The following is a 17,599-nucleotide window of genomic DNA, read 5'->3' on the forward strand; positions in this document are numbered from 1 at the left end:
ACTAACAAAACCGTCACCTTGTGATCAATTTGGATGGCAAGGTTGAAGGTTGTTTTGGAAAAAGCTAGAATTGAAATTAAATGGTCTTAGGATGTGGCTTGTAATCTAGGGAAATCTATGGAAAGTGATTTGGCCAAAACACTCAAAAAGTTGGCCTAATTTCATCTCACCATCAATTTTAAATATCACAAGTATTTTTTAAAAGAAACTTTTAACTTTTTGCATGCAAACTATCCTATCATAACCCTTCCCCGAACATGAGATACAATTGACACAATTCTACAAGCTTATGTTGGGAAACATGCTTCCTATAGGTTACTAGGGAGACCTATAACATAATATGAGTAAAGCAAGTCAAGGTCGCACTTGGAGGGGAGGATGACTGTTTCATTTTTCAACATCATGAAGTTCGGATTTGATTGCATCCTATTAAAAGTGCTTTGATATAACATAGCAAGGTCCATGAGGAGCCTAAACTCAAGGTATTTCAATCAACTTGTCGTATGAAATATTGGGCATCCGTTCAAATTTAGGCTTTGCTTGAAATTGCTAATCTAACTCTGAGAGTCAAACTCGTATTTATTTAGAGCCACATCACACACAAGTCGAATGGACTTGGACCAATCGTGGGAAGTCAAAACTTAAAGAGTGTGGCAAGCAAACTATAACTTACACTCCACTTGCCAGTCGACTCAATAGAAATGGTGTTGCTTGATGAACTAAGTCAAATTCATCCTGCATGGCATAGATTTGATCATCGACTTTACTAACAAAGGATATTACTCTCCGGTTTTGCCATTCATCTCACCCTCCACGCAATCACTTACACAATGGCTCCACCCAAGGTCAATACCTACACGTCCATCACACAAGTCAATCGACCTACGTGTGGAGTAGCTCTTAGTGTGAGATTTTACAATGAGGCATAATGCACACTTAACATCAATATAATCAACATACACAAGTAACAAAAGGGAAACAAGATGAGGCTTCTACAATTAGGGCTTTGGGCTTGCCTACACATTCATTTGCGCGACGTCACGAAAAGGATGAAGCATGTTAATGGGAAGCATGTTAATGGGGTTGTAGCATAGTGGTTTGGGTGTGGGTTGAGTTATGGGGGTGTGTGAGTTCAAACCCTATGCACCACGTCCCGAAGGCATAATAAAAAATATATATTCGCTTCAAAAAGGATGAAGCGTTACATGGAACCAAACGTATGTTTCTTGCTCCTCTTCCATTAATCGAGAGAGTCTACCGAGATTGGAAAATATACTTGAACACTGGTGATTGGTAACAGATACTTGAAGACATGACTACTGCAACCCATAGCTCAGGCAGATTGAATTTGCAACATAGCAATTGCCATTATGATACGTGCACACTTCAGGTCAAATTGATCGCCCCTCCAGTATTGAAGGTTGAGAGATAGTAATCTAACATCCACATCCACATTCTAACTTGAACAAAACAACCGTTATAAAAATAACCGATAATGCCTTCTATTCTCTCTAATTGCTCCTGAAAAGAGCATCTGCACTGATCAATAAGGAGGATAATTGATACATGAGCCAACAAATTCTCACCGGGCGACCTTCTCTGTGCAGAATAAGGGAGAGACACAGAGGGAAAATAAGGCCATCGCCACATGTACGAGAAAGAGAAGCTGCTTGTACAAGAGAGACAGTCATGGACTGTTGAAGCCCAAGGGAAAAAAGAGAAAGAATTCGTCGCGACTCGGTCGGATTCAGGGGCCCAAATGTGCAAAAACAGCAATGGCCTGATCCACAGACACAGAGTCGGACGTCCCGCCTTGCAAACACAGCAGGGAAGCCTCTCTCTTCGGGCGACTCAAACGCCACATAAGGAGATTGCTGCAGGCAAGGTCGGTTATGGCTGGCAATACTAACCCCACCCCCAATAGAAAAAGGAAATACTTGAGAGAAAAAAAAGGGCGAAATTTGAAGGAAAATGCAACAAAAAGAAAAAGAGAAAAGAAAAGGAGAAAAAGAAACAGCTTCAACACCCAAGGTCAGCTATGCCTGACATGGCTCAGCCCACAAGGTATATCACCACATAGATTCAGCTGAGAAGTGAAACCCCAAACCCTACCAGGCTATGAATAGAAAACCACACCCTCAAAGAAAAACAAGAAAAGATTGTGAAGAAGAACAAAACCCTACACAGTAAATACACTCTCTAAGAACCTACTTTACTCTCCTGCCTCAGTTCCTTCAGAACTGTCCCAGGATGCATCATGTCACCATTCTTTACCTTTCTTGGAGCAGGATCCATCCCTGTATCCTTATGTGAAGCCCATCATGTGCATCTGCATCACCACCATCACCACATGATAGCAAGTACTGTGCATGCTTCACGTAAGGATGCAAAATCCTCTCCAAGAAAAGAGAGTGTCTTGCAATCAGTAAAGACACCCATGCTCCGCATTTTGTATCCTATGTGTGTCGACAGGGGATTCCTCAGTCATATGTCCCAAGGCTTCTCTTCATGAGTTGTAACCGCCTGATCAACACACATCAAGGCAAATGGGTGCCTCACCTCCCGGGTCACTAGAGCAATGTGCCTATGTCAATAGGTGGATGAGGTAGCTGGCTTCACATTGCCCTGTTGCATATTTATCACCAGAGCCATTCTGGTCCGGTCACCATGAAGAGTGGTTGCAGGGCTAATCCTCCGCAGCTTTCGGCTTCGAGAGCATTGATCTGCAACAGCAACCCGCACATTTGATAAACTGGCATTCCTCTTCAAGGCGTGGTAGGCTGCAGGAGTTATGGCCTGCATTGGTGAAACTGCAACTAGGGCAGGAGCAGGCTGCAACAGCAGGCTGCCAGTGTTGCACAACTTGGGTGCCATAAGCACCTTGGGTATGTCACCAGTACTAAGCACAGGAGGGGGATACCGCCATTGTGGCAGAGGCCCAGCAAGGAGGAGGGTCTGAAGGAGGGGCCCAGCTTGCACGACTGCTTGAAGAAGCTTGCCCTTTTCAGGGAGAGAGCTGAGCATGACCTGTGGATCTGCTTCAGGAGGCTCGGGGAGATGAACTTGCCTTATTGGAAGCGAAGAGTGCTGAGGGAGGGGCTGTGCATTGGTCGAGTAAGTGGAGAGGGAAGGAGCAGGGGAGGCATCGCCAGATGCTGTCATGGCGGGCACAGGCATTGGATTTGAAAGGGGTAATACAACGCATGGCGGGGCAGGGCAGATGGCATTTGAAGGAGCTGTGGGGCTTACTGTGGCAGAAACACAGAGTGTGACAAGGTTGCCCTGTCCAACAGGGACAGAGTGCTGAGACATCACCTCAGTTGCAGAGGCTTTTGCCTCAGGACCAGTGGGTTTGCTTGCTGCATTGGCATTGCCTGTGCAAGGAGAGACATTGTTGAGCATTTGGACCATGGCAGGAGGGCTTGAAGATGCAATGTAGGTTGAAACAGGGGCTGCTGCTGCCTCAGTAGGACCCACAACCCCTTGCATCTGATAGCGCTGCACACATGCAGAGCTCGAGTTCGAGGAAGATTGGCGCGACAAAGACCGCACCGACGATGGCTGTTCTGCACTGACAACAGGCTGCATGAAGGAGTCCTCCACCTCCTCTTCTGCCAAGTCTGCAAGATCCAGAGCAGGCCCTTCTGCAAATTGAAGATCTTGGTCCAAGATGTCTAAGCTGAACTTCTCAGATGCGTCTGCATCGAAAATGGCCTGCAAATCTGGGTTTTCATCGGTCTGAGAGAAGGATTGCAGGGCCTGCTGGAGCTCCATGGGAGCTGGAGGGGGTAGAGACTGATAACCATCATTCTTGAGGCTCTCTTGCGAGGCCCATGGCTGAACAGAGGAGGAAGGGGATGACACCATGGATGAGGAGTGGATGAAGCTGCAGGGAGAGTCTGCTTTCGCAGACAGGGAAGAAGAGGAGGGAGAGGCCTTCTGCAGAAGCAGACGCTCTTGCAGCCTTCTGCACTGTTCCCGAGCTTCGTCTCTCTCGTGCCTTGTTTTGCTCAGGAGCTCTTGCAGCTGCCATATCCGAGCCTCTTGCAGCTTTTCCTCGGCTCTAGCAGAGGCTTTGGCATTATCCAACTCCATGGCTGCACGCATGAGCTTGAACTGGAGCTCCTCGGCATTCTGCCAAAACATAAACCCAGGCGTTAGCTTCAAAAGAGCCCAAAAAGGAAAGAAAAAGAAAACCAGCATGATACCCTGCTGCTCCATGCAAAAGTGAGAGAGCACACAGAGTCGCTTCGAAGGGAGCATCTGTTGCATGGCATACCTGTGCAGAGCTGTCTTTGGATGGTTGATTGGGCAATATGCGATAAGAATCCATGAATATGGAAGCAAGAGAGCCGTCCATATCAGATTGATGGGGGAGGGGGCTGGAGAGGACTGTGGAAGAAGAGAGCGGACTCGAGAGAAGAGGGAAAAAAGAGAGGCTAACCATACATATGAGAGATCATGGCCGCCGTAAGTGTAAGTTTTCTTCTCTTCTCATCTCAATACGGGATGATAAAAGCAACACACAAGGGATCTCTGAAAGGGGCTCAACTGTTCCTCGTATAAAGGGTTCTCAATTTTGCTATCTGCTTCTTGTGTCAACTGTCACCAACTGTCTTTACCGAGAGAGAGAGAGAGAGAGAGAGAGAGAGAGAGAGAGAGGGAACCTTGCAGGCCTCTCCTGATAACCGCAGGCCTCATTTATGGCCTCTCCAATGGCGGAGCCTACCCTTCCCCGGTGGCATAGGAAGGGGCGCAGTGGGACCCCTGTTTGGACCCCACAATTTGCCTCTCTCTTCTCCGCCCCCTCCCCGAGTCCCCGCCCGCCCTTCTCTCTCTCATATACCATTGCACAACAGATAGGTATATGCCGTGATCCATCATGCACTACACCACCATTCCCATCCATGTTCTTCCCACCAACCGCCCACGAAGGAGGAAACCCAACCCCTTCAGCATCAAAAGTTAAGCCCCCCCCCAACTCGACTATTACGCATGCCTTTCTTAAAACTTAAAAGTTAACACAACACATCGCAAGCACACAAACCCATGTTCACGTTTGGGTCCCCCTCTCCTCCCCGCGCCCCTCCCAGCTTGAATGGATACCTTTGTCTTCTTTTCTCTACCTTACAGCCTCGACATGGCTTTTGAATGAGCCTTCATGAAGCATAAGCATATGTCCCTACATAAAGTGTTTGGATTCATGTGACTCCCTCACTGCACATGAAACATAATGACAAAAGTCTTTCTAGAATAGATTCATGCGCGTTCCTCATGACACACGAAACATAATGAGAAAGTGTTTTTGGAATAGATTCTTGTAACTTCCTCAATACTCATGCATGATAATGAGATGTACCTTAGCATCAGAGGACTCTTAAACTTCTGCACCTCAATGATGTCCATGACTAGATTTGAACTTCAAACTCTATCTAATTAGCACATTCTCTCATGATATTAAAAAATACAATCATCACATTTAGTATTTTCAAAACATTTAAGTTGTCTCATATTAATCACAGCTCCTTTGGTCTCTATATAGCATGTTCAAGCAAAATTGGAAATTGGAATTCGACTTAGCTATGCATTTGTGAGACCCTTAGTTCCATAAGGCAAAAATCATAAATTCAATAATTCCACTTATTTCCATGTCTTCAACTAACTTAATGGACTTTATTGTCTCCACCAATCTTGAAAATAGCCCCACATTATTCTGAAGATTTCATTGAACTAATCAGAAAAGTTAAGTTAGGCAAGTGGCTCCACATTGAGCATATTAAGTCATCTAACTATATAAGAAATCAAGGAAGCCATCATAGATTATTAAGCTTTATACTGATGAGTTAGTCTCTCTTTAAAAAGATGCCATCACATGTTCCTCTAGTTTAGTGAACCATACAATTAACATTTTTCCACTTAAAAATTAGACCTTCTTATGTAAGAACATGATCTTAAGGCTGGGTGGTGCTAGCTCACTTACCCAACCATCCAATTTTCTCTCCCACTCACCTTTTTGCATTTTATTGGAAAATCTGTGTTTGATCTTCATCATGTTAAGCACTTTAAAGTTAACACCATTTTAGTGCAATTATAATGTTGGAATCGTATAATGTTGGCTTATTTTTTGTACCCTTAGAATACCACCACTATCATTATTAGATACTTTAGTTCAACATTTTTAGATAAAGTTTCAACAAAAAAAATGGCTGATTTTTGGTACCCTTAGAATGGCACCGTTATCATTATTAGATACTTTAGTTCAACATTTTTAGATAAAGTTTCAACAAAAAAAACTTTACAACTTTAGGAGCTTACCCTCATTTGAATAGGTTCAAAAAACTAATTAATGGGTCTAGGCTACAAGGTAATTGAAGATGGTAAGATATTTAGACTATTGGATATTTTTATGAACTTTATGGTGCCCCAAAAGGAGAGATAGTAGTGATCATGGCAAGGCTAAAGAAGACTATTGGAAAGGGTTTCATGCCAATATTGTCGCTAGAATTGTGATCCTTAAATACATCATCATTCCTTCCAGTCTTTACTACATCTCACATTAGAGACCCCTAAGTCTATCATAAAGGAAATGGAGGTGATTTGTAGGAATTTCCTCTAGTCTAGAGTTGGAGACAAGTATAGACTTCACAAAGTTGCTTAGCACACTTCTATGTTGCCTAAACAAAAAGGAGGGTTAGAGCTTCCAAAAATGGAAACTTTTGGCTAACAAAATGGTAGCCACAATGCCTCGTGGATAGCTAGATGTTGTTGAGAATAGCAAATGATGCTTGCCCATAGAGATTAGATGTATGCCTCTTCTCTTGAAGAGGCTAGAAGATAGAAAAATGGTGTATGCTCTAGGAAGAGATGTTTAGAATTGATGCCAGGAGGCATATTCCACGGTGTATTCCGTGAGTTTTTTTAATTCCACAGTGGATTCCATGAGGTTCTACGATGGATTACATAAAACTATATTTATTTGCTGGGGCTCATACACAAGGTGGATTCCTTGTGCGAGATGTTGACGGGGACGTTTGTCCTTTTTGGGCGTCATGTTAATTTAATGTGCATGTGGGTGATTCCGCAAAATACATATTTAAATTAATGGACGTTTATGAGTTTAGAGTGTACTCATATTAAATTAAGATTAGGACAGAGTTCCAACCTATTTATTTATTTTGTAGCTAAAGACTGCTAGGTATTCACTTTTGTCAGTTTAATTTTATTATTTTCTAACAATTGTGAATGCTTCAGTTGATGTGTAGAGCAGGCATCGGTGGCATTGGGAAGCATTGGGCAATAGCGTGCATTTAAATTACCTAAAAGAAATTATCATTTTTTATAGGGGCGCGCTTTCTCATTAAAGACGTGGTGCTAATATTTATTTAGGCGTGCTTATTTATTGAAGCACTTGACAAATATTTATTATTTTGCATGTGCATGGACGCATGATTTAAATATTTCATTATTGGACATTGTATTTGGACATAATCCAACTTTTGGGCCGCCCAACCGCTTTATTCTTTATTTGGACGAAAGCAAGCACAAAGGCCAAAGCATGCTAATTGTAAAATTGGGCTATTTTTGAGCTTTGAGATGAATAAATTTATAAATACATGCCTTGTGAAGTGCTCACACAAGGCATGGGGAGAGATTGTACCCAATCCGTCTCTTTTCTTCATGTCATCCAAATCTATCTTTTTGTTTTATGAGCTTTAGTAGAGTTCTTTTACTTTTGGGGACCTTCCGGTGCTCGTTACACATGCATCCAATATTTCATTTGTGCACCAATGGTATCAGAGCAAAGCTGAGATCAAGGGCTTTTGATCGCTTTACCATCTTGCACGAAGGCAAAGCTCTTGGAATGAATGGGCTTTACAGGCAGTTTCGCGATGAGCTGTCAATACCATCATGTTCATGGTAGTGAAAAACCCCCCGTTGTGCTGCTGGATCGCGAAGGACCACTCTCTAGCGATAGAGGACCACTTCCTAAGCTCCTTTAGTCAAACTGATGCTGTCGTCTTGTCGAATTTCCAAAAAAAAGAAAAGATTTTTATAAGGCTTAAAGCTTATAAGCTTTACTAAGGCTCAAAACTCAAATTTCAATCTTCTCATAGCAGTTGTTTACCAACCTAAACCGGTTTTGCAACTCCAACAAGCCCCTGTTTGTACCTGGACCCTGACAGAGACAATTTTTAGCAAATTGACACACACAGTCTATTTCCCACTTGGAAGAAGGCCTTCATCAATTACCGTACCCGCAAAATAAGAAAGATCGCAAAAAGCTGGGAAGAATAAGGATTTAGTGTAAAAATAATATTGATTTTATGCCATGTCACATTGACATTGGTATAAAAGGAGAGGACATGTAATTTTTTACATCTTTTGACACATTAATACAATTACTATACTTCTCTTCCATCTTGCTCACAACTTCTATGGCTTCTATCTCTTTCATGTCTTTCTCTCTCCTCGTCACTCTCTCTCTCTTCCTGCAGTCTTCTCTCTCCTCTTTCTCTCTCTCTAGTCCGCTCTATGACAGTGGTATCAAAGCATTGGTCTTTGATCCATTTTTTTCTTCTATTTTCAATCCTATTTTTTCCATCAAAAATCAATTTCAGACAAGTACTTGGTAAAGACAGTGACTAGTGGAGGGTTGCAAACCACCTACATTTAGTAAGAGACTACATCTGGATATCTTCAAGGTTGGATATGGCAGTAGGAGGCTAAAGTAGCACGTTGTCATCAAATTTCATGCAAAATTGGAGGTAACTAGGGTAAAGGAGAGTTAACCGGGCTTAGTTTGGGGTTAAACTCTAGTTATTTTTCTCAAAAGGGAGCTTCTTTTCTCTCTCTTCCAAGCTTTTGGCTGAAGCTTCAATGGTGGCTGCAAGAAATCCTTTAAGTTCCCTCTCTACTGATCATTTTTCACATCCAAACCATGGGGCAAAGATCCTTCATCTCTTGTGCTTTAGATTGAGTACCCCGGTCAGGTGATTGATGTAGCAGTTGGAGTAGTAAGTAGCCCGAAATTTGCGTCGAAAAATGCGCTGAATTTCTTGCTCTAATCCTCTTCCTGATCTGCTCTACATCTCCTACTGATTGGTTGCATGCTTTGAAGCACTTCAACAAGCATTTATTCAGCAACTTCCAGCAAGAGAGGAACTCTAATCTTCATCTCCTTTGTTCAAAACCCTAAAGCATAGTAGGGCAGTCATAGCCACCTGGAAGCTCAAATTTCTTCAAATTTTGGACTTCTCCAACCTCCAAGGCTTCTCTAGTACCATGTACACGTCGGATAGACTCCGAGATTGAAGACATTGTAGAGATTTCAGCTTGTGGAGCATGTTGGCGCTCATATTGAAGGTTTATTTTGGGGCTTTCCTTCAAGAGGCTTGAATCTTTGGTATTCAAGTGTTCAAGTAAGCTTGGGGCATTGTTTCTTCACGGATTTGATCATATTGGAGCTCATATGGACTGATTTAATGGATATTTCAAGCTTCATGGTGGATTTATGGTGGATTTTGAAGAATTCTTCTATCAATGGGATTGGAGCAGACATCTATCATCCTCTTTAAGCTTAATCAAGGTATTTCTCTTGCTTATTCTCTGAAATCTCTCAATAATCCACTTGCTAATGCTTTTTCACTTGTTGATGAGAGATTATTGATCAATTAATTCTCTGAATTGATCAATAGATCAGCGATTAGTATTATTTCCATTAATCTTAGCCTATTCCATTGAATTTCAATATTGATTCAATCATAACCCCATCATAGGTATCATTTGCCAAGTTTGATGCATAACCTTGACTTGTTTGGTTGAATTATTTTGCCCAAGTTGAAATATTGTAAAAGAGTAAGTACTAAAGCAATCAGTGAGTCACTGAATTGCATTGGTAAGACCCTTTCCTTATCCAAATTTTCTAGATTTCATTTAATTGCATCTCATAAAGGGGCTAAATGAATATTTCAGCAATGCATTTCACATCGGTTGATTAGAATAGAATGCCATTGCCATGTTGATATACCCACCGAGGAAAAAGGTGGATGCTAGGGGAGATAGTGGGACAAAAGAGAGGTGACCCTCCCTCATTATCAAAGATCTCAAAGGGGTGCAACCAACTGACCCGAGGGGAACTTTGCCCACCTCCCGGTGATTCGGAGCCCGTGTAGGGAGCTTGTCATGCCATTTTATCCCTCACACAGGTATCACAAGTGGAGAATTGAAGATTGAAGAGTTTTCAAAGGCTCAAGTATCTTCAGGATCAAAACATGATAAAACATGGATTTTACAGGGCACTACAAGGCATTTACAGGTTGTTACAGGTACATCCTTCATTACTACTAAAGTACAAGTGAATCCATAGATTTACAACAGCCCATTAGAGTTCAAGTGGCCTATAGACTTGATTACTTTGGAAATTTTGAAGCAAAAGTAAACTTGATTACTTTGGAAATGGGGCCTATAGACATTGTGCTCGGTTGTGATTGGTTCATGACATTAGGCAAGATCACTATGGATTTCTCACAGTTGTATATGGAGTTTATCTTCAATGGATAGCTCATCCATTTACAGGGAATTCCTAGTAGATCAGATTTTTAGCTTATCACCATTCAACAACTCAAAAGGGAGTATCAGAGGCGTTCACAAATATTTGTTTTGTATTTGAATAAAGAGATGCAAGATCAGCCCAATAATTCAGCAAGCCATCCAGCCTTGACAGCTCTTCTTGAGGAGTATAGGGATTTGTTTGAGGTGCCTACTTCATTGCCTCCCAAGAGAGCTGTAGATCACCCTATTGATTTGGAGCCCAACTCAAAGACAATCAATAAGCCACCTTACAGATTGTCTAAGTGTGAACGAGAGGAAGTAGGCAAGCAAATCAAGGAACTTCTTGAGATGGGATTCATTGAACCAAGTTCTTCACCTTATGCATCTCTAGTTTTGTTAGTTAAAAAGAAAGATGGATCTTGATCCGAGAAAATCACCAAAAAAATATTTGTCTAACACTTTGTTGATTTTTTGTACATTTGGAGGTTTGAAATAAAGAAGAGGGTGGGAACAACCTCTTGGAAAATCCAAGAAATCACTGCATAGAAATATTTCATGGACCGGTTTACCAAGGGGAGGTAAAGAGTAAAGATCAATGAAGGAAGGTGAAGGGAAAATGTGTAATGTGAAAAGAAAAGACATGAAATGGATTTGGAGCCATCCAAAGGGCATGTGAGGCTCATAATGTCATGGCTTTGGAGCCTTATGATAATTCAAACAAATGGGACCCTTCTTTGAAGCATTAGTGGAAGAAAAATCAGGCACATGATTTTGTAAGATTTTTAAAAAATACTTCCACTCCGATCCAAAAAAACTTTTCAGCATGAAAGTTGTAGTGCGTGAGCTGAAGTTTCGGTTGGTATTTTTTTATAATTTTTTGGAGCTACGAGTCGGGAGATATGGCCAAAATGATGGACGCCAACTTTTTCCAACTGCGGTGGAGACCACCTCCCAATTTTATACACATCCATACTTTCTTCCCCACACTTAACACTTCCATAAAACATCACTCATTAGAATCCCAACCCTTTTTCCTCTCTTCTCCTCTCTCAAGCTAGTAAACCATTAGAATTCCCCTCCTAAATCACCCTCAAATCATCTTTAATTGTAGTAGTAATGTATGAATTCTCACTACTCTCTCTCCATTATTGCTAGATATGATCTTATTTTATGAAGATATTCTATATTTTTTTATAGGAGAGCTCTTGGACTCAAGCTATGGGAGGGAGAATGGAGACAACTCACCTATGATGGAACTTGATTAAGTACAAAATTGGGCAACAAAACATCTAGATGGAGCTTCCACATTGGTGGAACTGCCTTAATGCAGCTTTGGTGGTGTTAATTCCTATTCTATCTTAGCCTCCTCCCTAAACACCCTCAAGGCCTATATAAAGAGGCCTTCTCCTTTGTAATTTGCAAGAGAGCCCCAAGAGGCATTCTTCAGCCCTATTGAGCCTTCCCCATTCTCTCTCATGAGCTCATGTAGTTCATTCCCTTACTATAGCTTATGCATGCTCTACAGTGTAATAAGCCCATGCTATTAGTGTCCATATTGTGTATATTGGTTATGTCTTGAGGGTTCTCCATCTCTTGTGCCCTCTTAAGTTTTATTGATTCATCTATTTTTTGTATCTCTCTCTCTCTCTCTCTCTCTCTCTCTCTCTCTCTCTCTCTCTCTCTCAGTTTTCCTCTCTTCTCCCTCACAAGCTCCTCTCCCTCTTGCATAGCATCCTAGTCTGCTCTTCCATGACTAGATGGTGCCCTTACCTCATTCACTTTGTGGCAGAAGGGAGTTTGGCATAGTATAGAGACTGCCATACCGAATTTCCTTCGTCAGATCTTTCAGAGTGTGCATTGACTACATGGATCTTAATAAGATCACAGTGAAGAACATGTATCCGATACCCAGGATTGATGATTTGCTTGATGAGATTAAGGGGGCTCGATTCTTTACAAAGATTGATTTGAGGTCATGGTATCATCAGATTCGCATGCGGGAGGGTGATGAAGTCAAGACTACTTTCAAGACTGATCAGGGCTCTATCATTTCTTAGTGATGCCATTTGGGCTTACAAATGCTCTAGCCTTTAGAGGATTCCTTGGTCTATCTTCATTCTATCATGCCGATTCATCAAGCATTATGCGTCTATTGCAGCTCCTTTGACTAACATGTTGAAGGAGGCTTTCTTTGGGGATGCTCTTGCAGATAGTAGCTTCAACTAGTTAAAGGAACTCCTTACTTCTGCTCCTATCTTAGTATGCTCGGACTTCTCCAAAGAATTTACCATACAGTGTGATGCCAGTGGCCGTGGCATTGGGGTTGTTTTGTTACAGGAGCATGGAGTGATTGCCTTTGAGAGCCGTGAGCTTATAGATAAAGAAATGGCCACGAATGTTTATGACCAGGAGATGTTGGCTATCTTGCATGCAATAAAGAAATGGCAGTATTACTTGTATGGGCAGCCGATTCAGAGTCCAGAGTGATCACAGGGTTCTTAAGTATTTCCTTACTCAGTCCAATCTTACTCCTAAGTAGCTTAGGTGGGTAGCTACACTACATAATTACGATTTTGATATCACTCATAGGAGGGGCAAAGACAATATAGTGGCTGATTCTCTTTCTCGTATGTGGGCTTGTAAAGTTTCTGCCATGACTGAACTACATAGTGATTGGATTGAAGAACTACAGGAGGCTTATCTTTTGGATGAAGAATTCAACCATATTTTTCAGAAATTACAGCAAGGTCTTATGGAAGAAAACTCGCATTATCAGTTTAAAAATGACCTTATTTGGTTGAAAGGCAAGATTGTCATTCCTTCTCCCTCTTCTTTTACATAGAAAATTATGGAGGAACTCCATTCTTCACCTTTAGTTGGACATCTTGGAGTTTTCAAGACCTATGACAGGATCAACAAAAGCTTCTATTGGAAAGGGCTGTGGAAAGATGTCAAGGACTTTGTTATGAAGTGTATGCCTTTTCAGCAGAATAAGGACATCACCCATAAGCCAGGAGGTTTGTTGCAGCCATTACCCATTCCTACAGGTAAATGGACTCACATTACCATGGATCTCATTAGTGACTTGCCTACTACCAAGAAGGGATGGAATAGTATATATGTGGTGGTAGATAGACTCACCAAGGCAGCCCATTTCATTCCAACCAAGACCCAATTTACTGCCTCTCAAGTGGCCAGTCAGTTTATGAAGCAGATTTTTAGACTACATGGATTACCGCAGGTGATTGTTCATGATAGAGACTCAAAGTTTATGAGTAAATTTTGGTAGGTGGTATTTATATATGTGGGCACTAAATTGGCTCCATCTACGGCCTATCATCCACAAACTGATGGACGGACAGAAAGAGTTAATAAATGGTTGGAGACTTATCTTTGCCATTTTTGCTATGATGTCCAAAATTCATGGGATTCTTGGTTACACTTGGTTGAGTTTGCTTACAACAACTCTACCCATGCTAGTATTGGAGTTTTGCCCTTTGAGGCTATGTATGGCTACAAGGTGCCCTTACCCACTGTCATCTTTAATGAAAGGATCAACCCTCATGGGAAGGAAGAGTTGGAAAGAATGCAAACCCTTCTTCAGCAATGTAAGATGAATCTTAGGAAAGCTCAAGACCAAATGAAGATGCATGCTAATGAGAAGAGGCAGCCTTTAGAGTTCCAAGAAAGAGAGTTGGTCTTACTGAAGGTGCCCAAGTCTAGATACTTGATATTGAAAGATGGATCTAGTAATAATCTTGCTCATAGATTTTATGGCCCCTACCAGATCCTAAAGCGCATTGGAGACTGGCATACAGATTAGAGCTCCCTTCTTCCACAAAGATTGACAATGTCTTTCATATTAGTCAGCTCAAGCCTTTCTATGGTGATCCAGTTGATATAATTGATGAGCTGCCACCTATTGATAAAGAAGGTCTTATTCAGTACATCCAAGAGGCTATTATAGGTCAGCGTGAGAAGAAGCTTCGATCTCATTCTATCATGGAATATTTGATCAAATGGAGAGCTTTACCACCCGAGGAAGCTTCTTGGAGGCTTGATTCTATATTGGATGAGTTTCCTTTCTTAAGGGATACATTAGTGGTGGCTGAAGCCTATTGATTATGGAGCTAGTTTTGGTGCAGACAGGATTAGGACAGCACGATGTTTTAGAATAGTTTTTATTGTGCCTAATTTTTAGAATTAAGCTATCTACATGGGGTCAAAGTATTCTTCAAGAGCTACATTTGGATATATGGCACACCTCATTTGGACACTTCTACTAGAAGTTATGGCAGATTTGGTTCAGTAGGGTCTGTTTACACAACAAGCTGTCTACTTCATTTTGAGATTATCTGTTGAAGATTTTATGGCTTCATATACTTTTGAAGTATCCCAGATCATGTATATAGCCGAGGCGTACTCTTATTTTTTCATTTTAGTCCACATGTTGATCATCTTTCATTCATTTTTCCATTTGTAAAGCTGTAAAAATAGAGTAGTACTTTGTTCTATCCATCCTTTTCTAATCTTTCAAGTTTGTTTTTTAGGGCAAAAACCTTTGGGAAGGTATGGCTTGTAAGAAGCTGGGAAGAATAAGGATTTAATGTAAAAATAATATTGATGTTATGCCATGTCACACTGATATTGGTATAAAAGGAGAGGACATGTAAATTTTCATATCTTTTGACATATTAATACAATTAATGTCCTTCTCTCCCATCTTGCTCACAGTTTCTATGGCTTCTATCTCTTTTCTATCTTTCTCTCTCCAATTCTAGTATTTCTCTCTCCTCGTCACTCTCTTTCTCTCTCTTCTTGTAGTCTTTCTCTCTCTTATGCAGTCTTCTCTCTCCTCTTTCTCTCTCTCTAGTCCACTCTCTGACAAAAGCCATATTTATGAAAAAAAGCAAGTCTTGTAAATCCAAACTTGAGCTATGTTCATCCCTCTAACAAGATTTCGAGTGTGTGAGATTGTTTGAGATTTTGCAGGATGTTCTATCAAACTATGGAAGATTTAATAGCCGAAGGTGATTTACCTGAATCAACGATGGAGCAAAAATTGGACCGAATCATGATGCAACTTCAAGAGGAACGAAGAGCACGTCAAACTTTGCAAGCTCAATTGGCTACTATTCAACGATCCACTGTCGATCAAGATGAATTGCAACCTGAAGATGTTACATTCATACATATGATGAATCGCATATTTTTGAAGCATCCGCATTGTGTAATTGTTTTCTTTGATGACATATTGATTTTCAGTAAGAATGAGAACGAGCATTATGAACATTTATATTTGGTTTTCAAATTATTGAAAGAGAATCAATTATATGCTAACCCTGAAAATAGTGATTTTTTTCAAATCCACATTAAATACTTAAGACATATTGTTTCTTCTGATGGTATTCAAGTTGATGTTAAAAAGATAGAAGCAATTTGAATTGGCCGATTCCTAAAAATGTGCATGATTTACGTTCTTTTTTAGGTCTTGCTAGCTTTTACAAAAAAATTGTGAGAAATTTTTCATTGCTTGAATTGCCTTTAACGAAATTATTAAAGAAAGGTATTGTATATCATTGGTCTGATAATCAGCAAAAGTCTTTTGATTTATTGAAACATGCTTTAACTCGTGCACCTGTTTTGCAATTACCTGACTTTAATCGACCATTCTTCCTAGTAGTCACTGATGCTAGCGGATCAGGAATAGGAGCAGTCCTTATGCAAGATTCACATCCCATAGCCTATTCTAGCTGCAAACTTAAACCCTCTAAACTGAAGTATTCTACCTATGATAAGGAATTGTTAGCTGTAGTACAAGCTTTACGTGATGAAAACACTATTTAATGGGATCTGAATTCATGATCAAAACTGACCAACAAAGTATCAAACATATCCTCAGTCAGCCACAAATCTCTGACCGTCATATCAAATGGGCTGCTTTTACTCAAACTTTTCATCCACTTATCCAATATCAACCCAGAAAAGAGAATGTTGTTGTCGATGCCTTAAGTAGAAGACCAACTATCCATAATATCTCTGTTATATCTTTTGATTCTCTTATCCCTATGAAAGATACCTATGACCAAGACCCTAGTTTTCAAGCTGATTGGAATAGATTAGTTGCTAATAATTGAATTCCAATTGATTCATTGTCTTATTCTGATGGATTTATATTTTATGAGAAAAGGTTGTGTGTAACTGTTCCATTTAGATCATTTGTGTTGCACGAAATTCATTGTCCCCCATATCAAGGCCATAGAGGTATTATTTCTACTTTACGTACATTGGTTAAAGATTTTTATTGGCCACAAATGAAATCTGATGTTTCTAACTTTGTATCTGAATGTTTAATTTGTCAAAGAGTTAAGTGACACCATTGTAAGCAATATGGTTTGTTAATGCCTTTACCAATTCTTGAACGACCATGGGAACATATTTCAATGGATTTTATAATTGGTTTGCCTAACACCCAAGCTAATCATGATAGGATTTGGACTATTGTAGATCGATTTAGCAAATAAGCATATTTCATTCCATGTAAGAAAACATCAACTACATCTTAAGCTACACAATTGTTTTTGAAGACTGTTTTCACTAATCATGGTTTGCTAAAAGTTATTATTTTAGATCGTGATTCTAGATTCTGTAATAATTTTTGGACTACTTTGTTTGCTAATTTAGGTACAAAGATTGATTTTTCATCTACATTTCATCCTGAAACCAATGGGCAAACAGAAGCTACTAACAGTACAATTTTAGATCTTTTGCATGCATACACAATTTAAAAACCACAAACATGGGATACATATTTGCATTTACTTCAATTTGCATACAATAATACACCACATATAGCTACACAAAAAGCACCTTTTAAAATCATTTATGGACATAGATTACCTATACTTGTTACATCATTGTCAAACAAAGTTAAAGCTATTGATGATATTGCCAATATACATGCTACTATTTTTGCTTAAGTTAAAGACATGATTGCAAAAGCCCAACAATCATACACTAAATAAGCTAATAAGAAAAGAAAAGCCAT

The 17,599-nt window shown here is 40.3% G+C and overlaps 1 protein-coding gene across 1 annotated transcript; it reads right to left on the reverse strand.

Moving 5' to 3' along the window:
- Window positions 1–1,264: 1,264 nt before the first annotated feature.
- Window positions 1,265–4,656, reverse strand: LOC148034957 (uncharacterized). Its single transcript, XM_087680603.1, has 2 exons — window positions 4,280–4,656; window positions 1,265–4,134 (listed from the first exon to the last, which is right to left on the reverse strand). The coding sequence occupies exons 1-2, from the start codon at window positions 4,445–4,447 to the stop codon at window positions 2,590–2,592; spliced, it is 1,713 nt and encodes a 570-aa protein (XP_087536729.1). The 5' UTR covers window positions 4,448–4,656; the 3' UTR covers window positions 1,265–2,589.
- Between the last annotated feature and the right edge of the window lie 12,943 nt (window positions 4,657–17,599).

The sequence above is a fragment of the Lygodium microphyllum genome, chromosome 6, assembly GCF_053477565.2.
Source record: "Lygodium microphyllum isolate KBCC chromosome 6, Lygodium_microphyllum_v1.1.10, whole genome shotgun sequence".
In the NCBI taxonomy this organism is placed as follows: domain Eukaryota; kingdom Viridiplantae; phylum Streptophyta; class Polypodiopsida; order Schizaeales; family Lygodiaceae; genus Lygodium; species Lygodium microphyllum.

Bases quoted from the DNA above. Each gene is read 5' to 3' on its own strand.
- LOC148034957 (XM_087680603.1), bottom strand. From the start codon at position 4,447: ATGGTTAGCCTCTCTTTTTTCCCTCTTCTCTCGAGTCCGCTCTCTTCT. The intron at 4,135-4,279 runs GTATGCCATGCA...ATGTTTTGGCAG, and splicing joins CCAAAGACAGCTCTGCACAG to AATGCCGAGGAGCTCCAGTT.